The 18,540-nt window shown below is 50.9% G+C and overlaps 2 protein-coding genes across 2 annotated transcripts; both read right to left on the bottom strand.

The window, feature by feature from the left end:
* Positions 1-1,934: 1,934 nt before the first annotated feature.
* Positions 1,935-5,121, bottom strand: LOC112886161 (zinc transporter 7-like). The gene is made up of 4 exons (XM_025951963.1): positions 4,862-5,121; positions 4,108-4,772; positions 3,880-4,029; positions 1,935-2,594 (listed from the first exon to the last, which is right to left on the bottom strand). Exons 1-4 carry the CDS (start codon positions 4,914-4,916, stop codon positions 2,289-2,291), a joined length of 1,176 nt encoding a protein of 391 aa, XP_025807748.1. The 5' UTR covers positions 4,917-5,121; the 3' UTR covers positions 1,935-2,288.
* Positions 5,122-8,667: 3,546 nt separating this feature from the next.
* Positions 8,668-9,522, bottom strand: LOC112886590 (glutaredoxin-C7-like). The gene has a single exon (XM_025952538.1). The coding sequence runs from the start codon at positions 9,353-9,355 to the stop codon at positions 8,951-8,953; it is 405 nt and encodes a 134-aa protein (XP_025808323.1). The 5' UTR covers positions 9,356-9,522; the 3' UTR covers positions 8,668-8,950.
* Positions 9,523-18,540: the final 9,018 nt, after the last annotated feature.

Here is an 18,540-nt window from a genome sequence, read left to right as displayed (position 1 = left end):
CTGCCTGCCTCCACACGGTTCTCGCATCTGCCGCACTCGTGCGTGTTCCTCTGTGCAGCGTCACGCCACGCCGCCACTTCAGCGTCGCCCGAGCCGTCCTGCACTAGCTCGCCCCCGCGCAGCGCTGCCCCACACACTCAGCTCGGGTCTGCGCGCGCCTACACACTCGGCTCCCGTTCGCGTCAGCACCGCCCGCTGGGCTCCTGCACGCCGCCTGCCTCTACCGCTCGCCAGCCCACGCCTGCACCTGCGCCGAGCTGCCCTGCGCTCACCCCTCCTGCGCCCCCGCTCGCGCCTGCGCGCCCACGCGCCAGCGCGCTGCCCGCGCGCCACCTTCGCGCCTACGGCCGCCTGCCTGCGCACGCCCGCGAGCCGAGCCAGCGCCGCTCCCTGGCTCCCGCGCGCCTGGGCCCGCCGCGCGCGCCCGCCAGCGCCCCGCTTGGGCCCGCAGCTCGCGCCGCTCCTCGGGCTCGCCCGCGTGGGGCTGCTGCCGCTGCGCGCCGGCCCCGCGCGCCCCGCACCGCCTGCTGCCGTGGCTGCTACTGCCTGTGTTGAAGAGAGGAAGGGGATAGGTGTGCTGCCCGTGAGAGGAGGAAAAGAAGGAGACGGCAGGGAAGAAGATAAGGCGCCAGTGATACGAGAACAGAGGAAAAGGGGGAATGGTTTTCCCCAAGGACCTATGCGTAAATACTGAAAACTGCAAGGGCCTGTCTGTAAAACAAAATTTCCCGTTGATTTAAAACTCAAATGAAGAAATGTCCAAAATGAAAGTTGGAGAGTTTTTCAAACTCTACAATATTGCTTTAGGGCTCACGTTCAAAAACTCAAAACTTATATTTTTACACGTAAATCTTTGAATAAAAGTCGGATTTGTATTGCTTTTGTCCTAAAGAATGAAACTTTATAAAATTCAGGACCTAAATGCAAGCATTTATGACATGTCATGATGACGGGATAGACTCGTCATAATGGTTGGATAGACATGTCATGATGACTTGCGCTTTTACACTTTAGTCCTGAGTAAATTTAAAAGTTACTTTTGTAAATCAAACATTTGCATAAAAGGACTTGTACTTTTATAAAATCACATAAATACCCTTTTTTTTACCACTTTACCCAAAATTTTTACACACTTCAACACACACATTTCAAATGAAACTTTCGGATAATTACATAATTTTTACAGGGATAGAATAAGAAAAACACCTTTGCAAAATCACCCTTCCCTTATTTTGAAATTACCTCCCATACAACACATTTTGCAAAAACAACCCTAGGTTTTTCTGTAATTACAAAAATACCCTTTTTACTTGCACTTTAAATTTTTCAAAAGCTTCACATAAACACACTTAACTTTATACAAATAAACACATATTTCACACTAACACAATATATCTAGTTTACAAATACATGAACTGTCACAATTTTATTCACAAAACAGTGCTAGAGTCCGTTTTTTTCTATTGCTTTTTTTGTCGTTGAAAACTAAACACCTCAAACTGTAAAAAGAATGGCCTCGCGAGAGTCAAAAACTCTAAAGCAAAAAGGGGCTAAAAAGGCGCGCAAGTTGTGTCACCACCTGTGATTGCAGTTTCCTCTTGGCCGTCTGAATGTTCTTCGGCACTTGCAGCAACAGGAGCACGGCGCACTCGCAAAGAAAAAAGATGGGTGAGTTTAAACCACCACATTGCCTTTCGGCTTAGATTCTCCACTTGCAGGCATTGCCATTCGAGGACTCTAGTACTCCATAAACATCACATCTCGCAAAGAACGGTAGATTCTACTCCATGGACCGCACAGCACAAAAGTGCATTTGAAACTCCACCTCCATGACTAAACGATGCTGAAGCCTTTGGTGCAGATCTCAAGTGTCGGTAATCTGCCAACGCCGTTAGAATTTGACAATAGAGGACTGAGGACCAGCCACAGAAACATCAAATTCAAAGCCAGCAGCAGATGCAGCGGCTGTCATACATTTCATTGCTTGCTCGCCGTTTCAGAGAACCACAGCAGTTACACACTCGAGTACAATAGAAACCCACCGTCAACATCTCACCTATGGAACCGCCACTATTGGGGCAGTGCGGGTACAAGAGCCCCCCTTTTTACATAGGGTGGTGTTTCTTTCATGCCCCTCAAAAACAGGGCATGTTATCCTATGATGAGCCCCCAGCAAACTACTACTACGAGACACAACAAAATACAGCGTACCATTAGAACTGTACACACGCAACAGGAATTTCCTCGGGAGGTTACTGCACCTTTTACCGGATGATCAAAGGCAGGTCTCAAGCCCATATTGCAAGTGATGACATGGAGATTGCACCAAGGAACAGTGCGATGTATGCCATCACTTGCTGTCGCAGCGACCCTGTCATCTTTGAACCCAAGAAGTCTGCAGCAATGAGATCCACCAGCGACATGTATATGAGGATGCCGGCCGACACCGAATCAAGAATGCCCTCAATCACAAGAGCCCTCGGGCTATTTGGATTGTAAAATGTGGACAAGCCTGCCCCAGCAGCTATCCCTGCCGGTGTTGTAATGGCAAAGAAGGATGCCATTAGAACCGCTGAAAGGTTCTTGAATTGTGCCTGTAGGGAGATACTTTGGTAGTGGGTCAACTGATAATTTAATTGAGAAAAAGGCAGCATCGCAGACAGCTAACCAAGGAAAATAAAATGAGTAAAATAAATGTCAAAGATAAAGTAAACAAGCAATGCAAACATGTCCATGCATTTTTCAGAGCCTGTTTAGTGCTAATGCGATCCAGTCAGTAAATGGACATCCAACCAAATTGTCATGACTCCGCAAAATCCTATTTATAAAGTATAGTAGGCAACCATAACTTGAAAGAAAAGTCATGGATGACCATTTACATGAATAAACGAACAGAAACTGTAAGGAGAGAAGAAAGATACTGCAACAAGTACACTACCCAGTTACACTATTAAAGTCAAATGTTTGAACTCTGGCATGCCAACACCATTTTTTGTAACCAATCAAGTATAAAAAACAGTACAAGTATTGCCAAAATAGTAGTTTTGGAAACATTAAACAAATGATTTGGGAGAAGGTCAATAGCGCAGAGGTCTGAATTCCTGATGTCAAGTGGTCACAAACATCAGTTTGGAAGGTTGAAACAGCCAACTTGAAAGGTTAGTAAAAGGAACAATTGAAAGAAACACAAACAAATTATATTCACCCCATATCAAGTTGAGGCGTGAGTATCAGCTGGATTTTTCCACCAATGAGAAATTATATAATATATTAACTAAAGGAGTTCAACATCATAGTATGAAACAGTTGGTTTCGGTGAGGGATGTCCCCCCAAAAGTAGTGGGCACCTAGAGACTGATAAATACACTAGCACCAAAAAGAATAAATAACGTTCCACCTAAGAATGAGCAATATCTAATTTGGGTTTGTCTTATTCATGAGGAGATATTGGAATAACAGGATAAATTTTTACACAAACACTAAATTTAAAGCAGAAATAAACTCGTCATGTTACTACTCTACATTTTGATTTATTCTTGCACAGTAATTTAAACAAATTTTGACATGCCATGATGGAACATCCACAAATTAGTTTTTCTAAAGTTTCAAGGACGGGGTCCATGCTCTTAAAGACTGATTCCCCAACCATCAAATTGACAAAGGAGCAAATCCAGACGAAAGTAAATGTAGGACCCCGTACACGCTACCAAACAGATCAACTGCTGGAAACTAGAGCAATCTAAATAATTCCACTTCCATGTTCTTCACTATGTGCAAAATCATCCATCATGGTGCCAATAGAGCTTGGTAAAGTTTTATTGATTAATTAAATAACGTGAAATTGAGAATTACTCGATGGAAGCTTACTGAAATTCTCACCTGAGCAATGCACCCGCCTAATGCAAAACCCTCGAAGAACTGGTGGAAAGAAAGTGCCGCGACAAGTGGCCTGATTGTGCACGGGCTCCGCGATACTCCCAGTGACAACCCGATGATCACAGAGTGAGACACTATCCCCATCTCCAGTATCTGCAACCAAGGCAATGGTCATCACAGTGTGCTCCATGAAGCATCAAAGCATCCCAAATGAGCTGATCAAACAACCACCTGTGACACGACGACAGAGCGGACATGCTCGGACACATCCCCCTCGCGGCCCTCTGCTTGTACCAGCTCGTGCCCATGGCTGTGGCTGTGTCTGTGTCCGTGCGAGTGTCCGTGGCAGTGCGTTTCCAAGAGCGGGGCCTTGCGCTCGTCCTCGACGACGGTGACCACGGTGATGTCCTCGTCACTCGCTGACGCGGAGGAGGCCGCGGCGAGCGCGGCTGCTGCGGCTGCCTTGACGCGCGCGGCCTCGTCGCGGTGCTTGGTCTCGTAGAACCTGGTGGCGAGGAAGTCGAGCACCAGCGTGGCGAGCGCGGCGGCCATGGCGACGAACCCGGGGAACGGGAACCGTCGCCACGGCACGGCGGGGAGGCATGGGCTGGAGAGCGCGTGCTGGGCGTCGTGCAGCATGTGGACGAACCCCGTGGCGAGGATGACCCCGGCCGCGAACGCCTTGGCCGCCATGAACGCGGCGCTGTCCGTGCGCATCGCGCGGCGCTTCCGGCCCGCGAGCGGCAGGCCCACCCCGAGCACCCCGGCCACCAGTATCGCCGCCATGGCCACCTCCTTGAGCCGCAGCGCCGCCGCGTCGTCGCGGCACCCGCCCCCCTCCGCCTTCTGCATCTCCTTCGCGCAGCTCGCCGTCGAGAGCGACGCCGCCATGAGCTCTGCACGCACAACACATGAAACCCGTCAATCTCCACACCAAACGGCGAAATACGTGGATAAACCTCGGAAAAGCAACTGAATTGCGCACCATTGCTGGTGCTCAAGAACTGGCCGGCGTGCCGGCGTACGCCGGCGAGAGCCATGGCCGAAGAATCCAATCCCGCGACGGACAGGCCGGACAAAAGTCTTGGGGAAACCGGTTCTTCAGGCGGCTGCCTTTTCCGACGCCGTGGATTCCTAGCTCCCCGTCTCACGCTAAAGGAACATGGCTAGTGGACAGAGAGAGAGGAGATCGAGAGAGAGAGGGGAAGTCGAAGTCGTGGGGAAAGAGTCGAGCAGAGAGAAGGGCGGACTTTCAAGAGAAGGGATGTCGTCATGGTGGTGGGAGTGCACCCAACCGCGGTGCCGATGCGCCGACGCCATCGACGACGTGGACGGCCGCGGCCGCGCCCAGGTGGTCGCGCGCGGGAGTCCCTGACGCGTGGGTCCTGCAGGTCTCGGGTCTAGACGACCAGGTGCCAGGAGGCATCCCGACCGTCGGCCTCCTCGGCAGACGGCGGGGATGTCGTGTCCCGGTCGGGCGCGTCCGATGCGGGACCTAGCGGCCGTATAACTACCTGGGCCCCACGTACGGAGGAGAGTGCGTGTTACACGTGGTCCTGGCGGGGATACAAGACTGATAGGTGGGTCCTCCTGAGGCGGGGCCCAGCGGGTAGCGACTGTTGTGGCGGGGAGGGATCCGCGGCGGAGGTCACGTGCAGGCGGGCGCGGCGTGGGGTGGATCGACTCGTGGGGGCGATGGCAAACGATGTCGACATGGTGACGAGGGGTCGCGGAGCCCACGCCGCGGCGGCACGAGAGGTCCTCCTGGATCGCCCAGATTGGGCTGCATTTGTTGCCTTGCTAGGCCCACAGTACTCGGAGCATGACCCTGCTGCGCATTCATCGCCTTGCCGGCTTGCCGCGGAGGAGCAGGTCGTGCCCAGTTACATCCAAGAAAAATCCATCTCCCTAGCTAAAAAATTCAAGGCCTGTTTTACTATGATCTTGTCCAAAGAATTAAACTTTTAAAGTATTACTCGTTGTTTACATAACTTTTGTATTTCTAAATACAAACGAATTTATCATGGAAGAGCTTAGAAATAAATAGTACTACAAACTACATATAATTTGACTAATTATTTTTTGATATCTATTTTTTTCCCAGAGGAGTGTATTTCAGCGGCAACGCTGGTGGGCTTCTGGCCCATTGGCAACATCAGGCCTTCTCCCTCTTCTTCTGGGCCATGGGAAACGCCGCAATCAAAATAATCAGTGCGTGCCGAGGATATACGGACATGCAGAGCGACTGCAGGTGCCATTGCTCGTGTGTTCTCGCCACTTGCTTCGTCTTCAGATCTCGCTGACGCTGAGACGCTAGCTTCACTCTTGCGTTGAGGAACATGGAGTGCACGTGACTAAATGCCCTAGTGGGCGTGCATTCGTCTTTGTACGGTAGCTCGTGGAGGCACCTGGCTTCCTGCCTACCCTAGCTATAGGATGCAAGCAAGGAACGCAAGAAATTAAAATGGGCAGCATGTGCGTGCTGGTACGTAGTACCGTCAGTTGCAGAGGACTATCGGCAGTGACATGCGTGACTGCAAGTGGGAGCGTGGCAGAAAGCCCCCCAACCTCCACCGCCGTGAGCCGCGGGTGGATCGGCCGCACTCCCCTGCCTCCGCTGCCACCTTCGTCGCCGCCCGCTGGGTCCGGGACGGTGTCTCCATCACTGCCCTTCGCCACCGCTGATGCTAACCCGGCTCTCGTTCTCGATAACAGCCTTCGTCTTACCCCCGCCGCGGGCCACCGTCAACCGGGGATCCAGCCCCGCCCGGCCAGCGATGCTCCCACGCCGTCTCGCCTCCTCCACCGGTCGAACCGTCATCATTAGCGGGCCACCGCTGCCGCCGACCTCCCCTCTAGAGCCGTCGGCCATTGGAAGCCCCGCAATCCTAACCCCACCACCTCGACAACCACCCATGTCACCGGCGAGACCTCGCTGGCCGCCGCTTCCCCCACCTCCTACTTCTTGCTGGCAGTCCCTCCACCCCCTCCCCCCTCCACCTCCCCCTTCCCTACCTCGGCGGCGTGGCGAGGGGAGGCGGTGGCGGCGGGCCCTAGCTAGGTCTTGTGCGACGGATCACATCGCACCCGCGCACGCCGGGGCGGAGCCAGGAACAACTCAAGCCCCGGGGCTTAAAAGCTAATTCATAGCTACTTTATTGCTTAGCTTTAGCTTTTACCTAATTTTTAGTCTGATTTACCACTTTATCCCAGACTCAGGATCCGGGCTGCAGCACAGGCAGCACGCGGCCTAGCTTCGCCCCTGCGCGCGCGTGACCCTAGCATTAGCACAGTTGCAGACCTGAATTCGATGGACCTTCTACTAAGTACGTATCTGAAACAGAAAAGAAAAACATATAAATGTTCCTACTTTGTATTGGGTAGTCACTTTATATTCATTTTATGCTGCAGTTGTTACGGGCTTTGGGCCCTAATAATCTGATAGTTTGCACTGACGAACCGTATACCAGGCCACAAACTGGGCCTATGATCGACAAGGGCACGAGCCCACGAGCTTCTTTCAGCCTCTCTGAGGTTTTCATTCCATCGTCTCCCCTCCGTTCATGGGGACGCACACACGCAGGCGTCACGTGCCCCTGGGACCGCACTAGTCACTACTCACTAGAGCAGGCTGCAACGCGGCACGCAAGCGCCCCTGCGTTTGTATCGAGTTCAGGCGGCGACGCGCAGGGCGAAGGCTAGCGACAGGGGGGCCGAGCCCTGGACTCCTGGTCGCTTGTCCTCTGGAACGGCGGTGAGCAGCCACTGCGAGCAGCCAAGCGCTCCACTGTGCCCGCGTTGCACGTTCGGTCAGTTTAACGCATACGCGTACACCAGCTGATTACTGCGACGTACGTAGCGGGACGCTGACTTGACGGTGTACGTACACGTACGGGGCTAGCTGCTGCTACTGCTGCCTGCTGGGCTGCTGGGCTCCTGGCCGAGGAATCCGGCCGCGGCCCGGATGCGTACAAACAGATGCGGACGGCTGCTGGCTTCTTCTCAGCTCAGCTCGGCCCAGCCGTACGTCGTCGGCTTGCTCGTAACGCGGAGACGCGCACGGGAGTGCAGTGCCAGTGCAGGCCGCAGGAGCCCCAGCTGCTGCCGCTGCACGTCACGGGATCGGGTCCATGCATACATCTACCGCAATTATGTTACCCCCCGCGGCTCGCCGGCGGCAGCAGATGATCCGCCTTTGCATGGCTGCAGATCGGCCGTCGATTTCTCTCAGAGAGGATGGATTTAGCTGCTAGCTGAACTCTCTCTGGTTTATTTCCTTCTCCATGCCGTGAGGGGCACGCGGCTTTCTTTGGATGGGTCCGCCGGCGATGTCGTTGACGACCACGTACGCAATCCGATTTCCAGACTTGCAGCTGGGGGTCGGCAGACGATGACCGGGAGAGCCCGTGCCGGCCGGCGGGCAGGGTGCGCCGCCCCAAGCCTGCCCGGCTGGAAAAGATGCGGAGTTCTGGAACTCGCAGGGAGGCGGAGGCAAACTCACACTCTACCTTGCCTTAAGCATCCTCGATTGCCCTTAGCTTGTTTCTTTCTTTCCATCCGGTGACGTCTACGCCACCCACCGTACCCTCCTCGTTTAATACCTTATCTCTCCACAATTACACGTATAGTCAGTCGATGCAAGACAGTCCACTCCAGCTACACCTACACCTTTTCCATTCTCAATTCATCTCCTCCCCTTCCTTCCTTACTTTCGATTGCAGTTGCAGTTGCAGTCGCATACACACGCACGTCACACGGTCAGTCACAGCTAATCAAGCGAACAGAAAGAGAGGGAGGCGAAATTGACGACGCTTGTACAAGAAAAACGTATTAATTACATTTAGACCCAGACATTTCTCACGGAAACCCTCAGCTTTAGCCAACCCTCTCACCGCCAGCCCCGTAGCAAAAGCACCCCAAGTGTACAGCAGGCGAAGACGTCTTACTAACGTCACGGTCCATTTTGCTCCGTCCCGTAACGTACCCGTGTATCTACAGAGACCCAAGCAAGCGACCCGCCGCGGCTCCGGCGTGGTCGTCGGCCGGCGACGCGCGGCCCGGCCCGGCCCGGGGCCTAGCCGTAGAGCGCGCCGACCTCACGGAGGCGCGGGACCAGGAGGCCGCTGAGGTGGAGCCCCATGAGCCCGTCGAGCCCGCCCACGGGCGCGCCGCCCACGAACAGCGCCGGCACGGCGGCCGCGGCGGCCGCCGACGCCGCGGCCTCCTCGGCGGCCTCCTCCACCTCGATCACCGTCGCGTGCGCGCCCACGGCAGCCAGCAGCCGGCGCATCACGTGGCACATGCAGCACCCGCGCCGGGCGAAGATCACCACGGGGCTCTCGCGGACCAGCCGCCCGACGCGCTCCGCGGGGGCCTCCACGTCGCCCGCGGGGTCGATGGTCAGGCCCAGACGCCGCCGGGGCCCGGGCGTCGGCCCCTCGCCGGCCACCGCGCAGCTCACGCCGCCGCCTCCCTGCATCTTCTCTTCCTTCTCCTCTTCGCTGTGGTTGGGGCGGCGGCGGAGGAGATCGACGGACCCGGCTGCAGCCTTGCGGGAGCAGAGAGGGGCGTGCGTGTGGCTGCCGAGCTGCCGCCGCTAGCTAATTCACGGCGTGAACTCTCTGAGTGGCTGGTTGGGTGGTCGCCGTCAAGATCCGGGCCGGAGGACGGGGGGGAGGCCCCGTATATATAGGAGCGGGCGCACATGGGGGCGTGACGTCAGCCGGAAGGTGACGGGCGACGGTGGGCCCGGGATGGCGTCACGTGGCTGCACGGGGAGGGAGGTTAGCTTGGATGAATTGAAGAAGCAAAGTGGAGCTGAAGGGACAACTCGCCATCGCCGATATTTGCTAGGTAGGGTAGCACAGCAAGTTGAAGGGCATCGACTAATTGATGGGATCCCACTGCTCTCAAGAAAAGATGTGAATCTCGCATGACATGGAGGGTTTTTGATCATATATAAGGGTATCCATCTACTACCAGGACTAAAGAGTTGCTTAGCAAAGAAGTACATGAACCAAGTAAGAGTGTAGCCAGTATCAATCAAGAATAAACCTAACATGCTCCGAGACGTAGCCTGGGCATGCCACAGTTTTTGACCATCGCTACTCCCGTCATGCCACACGCAGAACCACACTTGATTAGCTGCCAATTCCTATCTCGTGAAGATAGGACCACCTTTGCGCGCACTTTGGCACGTCCAGATCGATAGCTTTCCGCACATATTTCCCTGTATAAGTTGGATCCCGCACCAACTCTCAAACCCCCTCCCCAAAATCTCCACCCCGGACTCCCAGTTTTTGGTAAGGAGTCTTTTGAATTATGATGCGTGCATACAGTAGTACAACTACCATGCGATCCATGCTGTGCAGAGAACTCGTACACAAAGTGGACCGAACACGTCATCAAGTCTCGAGTCTCATCAATCATGGTCTCCTATGTAGAGCCATGTTGGGCCCCGCTCCAAGCTAGGCAAAAACTAGTAGCAAAGAAGATAACATTATAATTTCAACAATTCGTGCTCCCCTAGAATTAGCATGCTACTGTGCAGGTTACCATGTGCATCAACTTGTTAAACAGACGTCTGATTTGGACAGGACCAGTGCCTTGGAGTCACGATCGAGAGCCCCGATTTGAATTATGTATGTTGTGCAGCAATTTTGCATTCCGACCCCCGTCTCTAAATAACTAACCAAGCGTTCTATTCACCCGCTAGTCACTTCGCATCATTCTCCGCATGGAGTCGCGACGGCCCCAGCAAATCCCGACGAGGCAACGGCGACGGAGAAGAAAGAGATGACGCCCCGAGCTGCAGGGCCCGAGGTGGGCAGCGGCGGTAGCCGGCGACGTCACCGCCTCCGCGCCGGCATGGCGGGCCCTCCGGAACGTGGCGGGTGACCCGCGCGGCCAGGGGACTGGCCGCTCGTGGGCGGGGCCCGCCGGCGGGGTGGGGGGCACGGTGCGGGCCACGTGGCGCGCGGGGCCTCCGTTGACGTCGCTGTTCCGGGGCGCCCGGGCGCGCACGCCACCACGGCCCATGCACGGATCCGGAGCCCCGCCGACGGCGAGGATGGATGCCGCGGCGCCGGGGCATTTTTGGCTCCTAGTGTCGCCGAGTCAACTGCCATAGTACTCGTACCTGCCGCGCGCACGCCGCCCACGCTTTTTCGAATTATGGCAGCCCGGCCGGTGTGTCGTGCGCGTGTAGTCTGCGAGTACGAGCATATCGTCACCCAAACTGCACGTCCGTTTCAGGCTTTCAGCCTAGATCCGGTGACAACTGGTTAGGCAACAACTATCTATTTGCAAATAAATAAAAACATTGGGTGTAGCACGTTAGAAGTTTCCAAAGAAATTGGCAAGCTACGAATCAACATTAGCTGATCCAAATGCATGTTGCCAAAAGGTAGGCTAATTTTTAGCAAACTCCCTTAGCAGTTGTTAGCCCATTAGTTGACTTTCGGAGTACACATTTTTTTGGATGACCGAATAAGCCGATAGCTCATCATCATCATCCCATTTGTTGATTTTATTGAAGCTGCGTCATCCATAAAGCATGGGAGTCTCTGATTGTTGATACCTCCAAATTCTGAGCCTTTTTCGACACTAGCTAGGCATTGAATTGTTTCATCTAAAACAAACAGCATAATTCATGCGGAGTTCCTTTTTGTATACTCCATGTGGCAGCAATCGGAGCCTAAATATCCCTGAATGAACTGAAGGGTCCTTTTCGCCACGCCATCGATGGATGCACGGTCCAGACGTGAGTGATCGCTTTACTGCACCGGGGGAAAAAGCGCTCGACACGGCGTGACACCTCAGCAACACTACTATACACAGCTTGCTCAACTGAAACGTAGCCCCGTTACGTTATTACTTACCCTAACAACGCAACCAAGGCGCCTAGCTAAAAAAGGCAGAAAAGGACCAAAGCAAGTAATACGCCTTGGTGCGTTGGAGATGACGGCAGCGTCCACTACTGCTCCGCTCTATCAAAACCCTAATCAAGCCCGGGCACCAATCGGAAGCAAAGCAACTTGCCGCGTTCTAATTAGTTTGTTAAGCATGATCTGACGCCAAAGTGGCACAGTTCGCGGCCCGTATCACTCTGGCACTCTCTTTATCCTCCCCTCGATCTTATACCGCTAGTAAACATAGACTGCCGCTCTTAGTTTAATCGCCACCAGATCAATGACTAACTAGTGTAGTGCATGATGCAGTTAGGAAAAGATCAACCAATTGGCGAGGCACACGACGGCACTCTGTTTCAGGTTTATGAGAAATTGGAATATCTTCAATCAAATTTCGCATATTTTTTGTACAAAATCTATTTGTTAGAACGACGGAGAAGGCGGCAGGATTCGAACTTGGTAGTATCCGCGGACAACTCAAGACTTCCCTCGCAGTCACAGCGTATGCTCTATCTACACTTATACATGCCTCAACTCTTGCCCGAGCTCGGGATTTATGCTTCCGGTTCATGGAAGCATAATTTGAGCTCTTGCTGTCTAGTATCTTCCAAGGCATTATATATGGAAGTAATGAGCAGGTTTTCTTTCCCTGGAGGGAATAAACTCGATCGCTAGTTGCTGATCTAAAGTTGCACATCTCTTTTTGATAGGTTGCACAATAAAGGTTGAGTGAGTGTGGCTGCCTCCAACCATAGTGGGAGAGGGACAAAAACTGGTTGAAATCTTTTGCAACGTCCAATGGGTGGCTTGGCTGGCCCTCAAAACTAATGGCCGTAGTTTTCTTATCCGGGGGCGACGTCTGGTGGAAAGGAGCCACTTTTGCACTTAGTTGCCTCCATGGTGCCATGCTTTAATTCCGCATACGTCTCGTGTTGTTTAATCATGCCATCTGCTGGTGCTTTTTGCTGCTGTTGTTGATGACAAGATGTGTGACATATATAAGCATCATGCATATTTATGGTGACTTTTTGTGTGCATATAATTTTGATTTATTATGACATATATAAACACCATAACGGTATGAAGTTCAAAAATTTGGATCTTTGTAACCCTTCATGACGGTATATGAAGTTTGTGGTGTGATGTAATCCGCTGGGTTACTTCTTACGAAAAGAAGAGAGGTAATGTATTGCACACGTAATGAAATCATCAGATGACTCATAGCAAGGGAGTAAGAGTAATTGTAAGTAATTGAATGGTTATAAGACGATGCATGTATACACAACACCTAGTTAAACAACCTGCCCCCGATCCTTTGTCTTCGACGATGTTTACCTCTGGACATCTGGGTGTGCCTCGATCCTTCCCATCTCCTGTCGCCACCTTGCCGCCACGACAGCACCCACATGACACAAGCCCACTTGTCTCTCCCCACCACCGTCCTCTCGATGCGTCGTCTCATCTTGTTGCGCTCGTGCCCAGCTCTTTAATGTCCGACCTCCGTCCAAACCTACGTCGCACCGCCATCACCACAGTCAAGGCCATCTCCGGATCCACTGATGGTATTATAACAGGGGCTTCGCGTTAGTTGAAACCTAACTCAAATCTCCAAATCTTATATATGGTAGTCATTGTCCATCTATCTTCAGAGAAAAATCTATTCTACACGCGCTTATAGCTACTTCTATATGTGTATCTCATGATGTAGGATGTATCTGACCCAATGAAAGGCATGTACGAGGTGTATATGATCATACTAGACCATCTGTGGTGATGGTATATACGTTGGGTATGTGACCATACATAGAGTACGTGACCATGCTCAATTTTATATACTAGTACTAAAGTATAATAATATATATTTAAAAAATAGGAATGCTTTTGAAATTTTTTTATATATCCTTTTGAAGTATCTTAGAATAAGTATATAAACATACTTAAAGTGATATATATATATATATGAAAAATCACCTATTAGCAAATAATAAGTCACGCACTCGGAGTAATAAGTTAGAGTTAAAGCAGCAAAACCTGACTTTCTTACTACAAGAAAGATGATCAGTTTCTGCATGTGTCAGCGTCGTTTCTTGTTGGAGAGAGTTGAAAGGAGTACTGGAGCTTCCGTGACGAATACTATTATTTGAGCATATTCGAATCTTGTGCATGAAGCATGGTGCGTCGCTCCCCTCTAAGCGATAAATGGCCGCTTTGTGTGATGTGGATGCATGCATAGTTGTCATCTCCAACTCTCGACCATAGATGTCGAAAGCACATCACGGCCGGCCGGTAATCGAGTGTTATTGGATAACACGATATCTATCTAGTTAACCCACCTTGTCATAATCACTAACTTTGCTACTACTCCCTCTCTATTAGTTTGCCAACTTGCGATTGGTATAAAAACAATTAAAACCTAGTCTACACGAACTGACTGAGGTCATCATTTGCTTAAACTAAAGAAGAGGAAATCGGTACTACTGTTACACACTTTATTTTACTTTGCACGGTGATCATTTCAGCACATACACCATTGCATGTCTCTTTATTAAGTTGGTGCCTCTCATCTCATCTCGTCATCATAACCACTGATCTCTCTGGTCTATCCATCCATCCATCAATCATGCATATATGTCGTCATATTCCAAAGCCAAGCTATCTTGTGACTTGGTTTCTACTAGATGGGGTTGGGTCAGGAAGCACCATGCATGCACCTCCACCACCATTCGTCATCCTCTCTCTTTTTTCCATCCTTTTTTTTTTTTTTGCTTTCTTTCTTTCTGTGATGGGTGCATGAAATGCCGGACCTACCTTAGCTTCTTGCCTGTTGATGCAAGCATGATTAATAAGCCACTAGCACGAACTAGAAGTTACACAATTGCGTCGGCGAAATGGCATATACTTCGTACTAGGAAAATGGGATCTTGGAACAAAGTGGCAATAATGGGACTAGCAGGAAGCTAAGTGTGTGAATCCAAGTGTTTTGTGAAGAATGGACTTGCACACCAAATCGCATTGGAGATTCTGTGGAGGTCGCTAGCATCAGAATAAAGCCAGCACACCGTCCGTCATCTATCGACCTTCTCCGGATTCTTTGGAAAATTTATACCGTTTCCGATGCTGTTATCATATCGTTGCAAGAAAGTTAAGGTCGGTCGTGACAGATGAAACGCCACGTATATATACACGTCGATCGGACCGCAAATATTTGACTTAAAGCAAAGCTAATAGCTTAGCCAGCTCGATCAATCGCCCATCTAATGGCCCGGCCGGTTCTTCTATTTCATCTAGCTAGGACGTACCAGATAATTATATATAAAGCTAAGGGTTGTTTGTACCTTCTCCGTATTGCATACGGACAGAATTTTTGACGCGGAATTCAGCAAGATTTGGCCTCTCTACTCCAGGCATGCGCATGCATGGTGGTCAACACTGTTGTATCACCCTATGTATAGTGACAGCCATTGTTCTTACAGTTGTGACCACAATATTAATTTGTAACTGATCCTATGAGACCCAAAAACTAGCTAGAGTGCGCATGCATCATTGCATTTCCTCATCTCGTAGCTGATGGTCGTGGATGCTGAGATGTATAGGTAGATCCGTTAAGATTCTGAATTCTATCATGCACACTCTCCTCTCTCCCGGTATGGTGGCCAGCACTATTGTGGCAAGCAATTATTAGCAATAGGGATGGGAATTATGGTTTGTCGGCTGTCCCCATGATAAGCTAGCTGTACGAGCTCTGGGCACAATCCCTTTGCTCGAATCGGAGCAGCTAGCTGCCGGCTGATCCATCCATCCATCCCACAGATCCGAGGCTCGGCATTTTTGCTCGAATCTTCTGCTGATGCACGAGCTGAACAAGCAGCCGATCTCCCCATGCGCGCGTTCGCAAATGCCGCACAGTGGCCGCACTCGGGATTCCGTCGTGACACGAGTAAACCGGCCGCGCGCCTCACGTGCCTAGCTCCTGGAAGCTACGGACGCGCACATGCGCTCGTGCGTGGGCAATGAGTAGGACGCGACGCGTACAGACAAACTGCCGTAGAGCGCGGTTCATGGCGGAAACGACAGGGCCTTGCCAGCGACGGTGCACCTGCCCCGGGCACGCCGCCGCCGCTAACGGTTTCGCGTCGGTGGCGCTTCCGCCGGCCGCCGCCGCCGCACGCCAGCCCCACCGGCGGGCCAGCGATATGATTTCAACCTTTCTTCTCCGCACGGCGGCGTTTCGCCAGATTTAACATCCCTTCAAGCAAGGAATTCCCTGGCGCATGCGGAGCCAAAGAAACAAGCACATAGAGGAATCGAGGCTAGCTGCAGCGCATACTTTATAACTTTATATGTGTGTGTGTGTGTGTGTGGAACCCTAATGATGCATGCAAGGGAATCAAGGTTGTCCTTAGTGGAGGAAGGGGCCTCGCTCGATCCTAAACTATTCTCGCACCGGATCGACGGACGGTTCTCAACAATTTACTAGCGCTAATCAACTCCAGGAACGCTGCTGCAATGATTCACCGTCAAAGCTAGCTAGAGCTGGGTGCTGGACCAATGTGGACGATGGTGCCCCAATTATTACTTCAAGGGGGCCCACCAGGTTCTCTGTCTGCATTCCGGTGACATCATGCACCGCATCCTGATTTGTTAGGCATCTACCATCTCGGTTGATTTGCTTGTACATTTCCAGCTTTAGGCGCTGGAAGTAACTTTAGACTAGGACTTCACCACCTTTGATCATCGATCCCATCTTTTCTGTAAAGGTTTGAGGAGGAGGAACGTCTGGTCTGCAGGTTAGGGGGATTCTGCTTGCTTTTGGCCGGTCGATCACTAGTGGAGGTGTGTGCTCGCTTCAGCTGGGTCCTCTTTTTAAGTTGTTGGTGTCAATGTGCGATAGTAGCAAGTGTATGGCAAAAAATAGTAAGTACATATGACATGATATTGTATAATCTCTATACATTAGCGCATATTAATATATACACACACACTATATAATAAGGTCATTGTTTTCCCCCACCGCCCGTCTAAAAAGGTGTTGTGTAGTGCAGTTGAGTGTATCACACGATATTCCAGAGAAAGAAAATGGAGAGGTTCCAAGCTAAGGCTGCTTTATTTGACTGCAGGATTATTGTGGAATTAACAGAGACTCTTGCTAGCTAGTGATGGGTGACGACACAGTCGGTTGGCATTGCATTTGCACTGCTTCTTTCTTTCAACAAGACAAGTTTAGGAGGAGCTAGCTGTTTATAGATTATTACCAGCAGAGTCCAACTCATTTGCCATGTCCACGGTAATAAGGTCATGCTAGTTACTAGCTAAGTTCTTTTCAGGCCTTGGATGCATGATCAGTTCTCTCTCTCTCTGCGCCAATCCGTGCCGATGTCGGCACAATTTTGATTTCTTGCGCCGCTTGTCAGTGTGCCTGATCCAACCGAGGCGGTTAGCTAGATTAGGGTTCGCTGCTGCCTCACATGGCATCGATGATTGATTAACAGCATGTCGTCATCCGCCGGTTTGTTCCCTTCCGGTTTAAATATGCATATACAGATTAGTGACAGGCAGGTACGTTACGTGGGTCGTCTTTGTTTCGTTAGGGTAAGACAAGACGAAGGAACAGATGGCTAGATAGCTTCCTCTTGACTTACAAAGGGATCTAGCCATGCCCATGCAGGTCGTCATAGAGCAGAGCAGCCGGCCTGTGCCAAGAGTATTAATCTGGGAGCTACCAATGCAATGCAATGGTCAGCCGACTGAAAACGAGAATCTCAATCGACACGTAAATACGCTAACCCTGCAGACCGTCCCATGGAGATTGGAAGGCAGGCTTCCTTTCTTCTCCATCAATCATCTTCAACCTTCTCTACGTCGCCATACATGGTTTTGGTGCTCTGTCTTTCTTCAGCAGTGCCATCATCTCGGTCCCCAATCCCGTCCTGCACAACTTCTTGTCATCTCTGGTGGACTTTAGGCTTGCGGATCCGCGGTCGCCGCCTACCATCACGTTAATCTGGCCATACTAATCATTTCTTTCATCTCACTTCCATGACAGCCAGCAGCATCGACCGGCTCTCAGTGGGCGGGCTACCCTAATGAGCAAGTGTCAAACCCAAATGAGCTTCGTTCGGCCCAATTGCAAGATTTTTTCTTTGCATGCGCAGTTTTCTTTTGGTGCGTCCTCCTCTGATGGGCTTCGTTCGACCCATATGCTTAGTCTACACGATTTGCTCAGGCCTTGCTCTTTTTAATTAGAAAAAAAGTTTTTTTACCTCCTTGAACTTTAGGACGAATCTATATTAAACCGTCCGTCTGGACTTCTTGAACTCACAATACCGGACACATAACCTCCCTAATTGGTTTCTCTCAGTGGTTTCTCATTTTTTTCTTTTATATTTATTTTGGCTGAATCTTTAAAAATATCATAGTAAATAAAAAAATTATAAAATAGAAAATCCAATTTTGTTGGACTTCACATAAGTAGATCTATGCAGTGAACATATGATATGATATAATTTAGTAAAAAAAGTTTATTGTACTTTTATATATATATACTTTTCTATAATTAATTCATAGCTACAGTTTTCTTGGTCCAGTTATGGTGAAATTTTTATGGTAGATTAATAATTATATTATTAAGATATAGTAAAAATTTTATGATCACTGGATCATGTAAGCCAGACATGAGGCATGGGGAGAGGCTGAGCTCTTGGCGGACCTGGTGCAAAATTGGGCCATTCTGGGCCGTCATGCAGTGGGGAGGGAG

This window comes from Panicum hallii, chromosome 3, assembly GCF_002211085.1.
Source record: "Panicum hallii strain FIL2 chromosome 3, PHallii_v3.1, whole genome shotgun sequence".
Taxonomy (NCBI): domain Eukaryota; kingdom Viridiplantae; phylum Streptophyta; class Magnoliopsida; order Poales; family Poaceae; genus Panicum; species Panicum hallii.
This window is presented reverse-complemented; position numbering and strand designations above follow the sequence as displayed.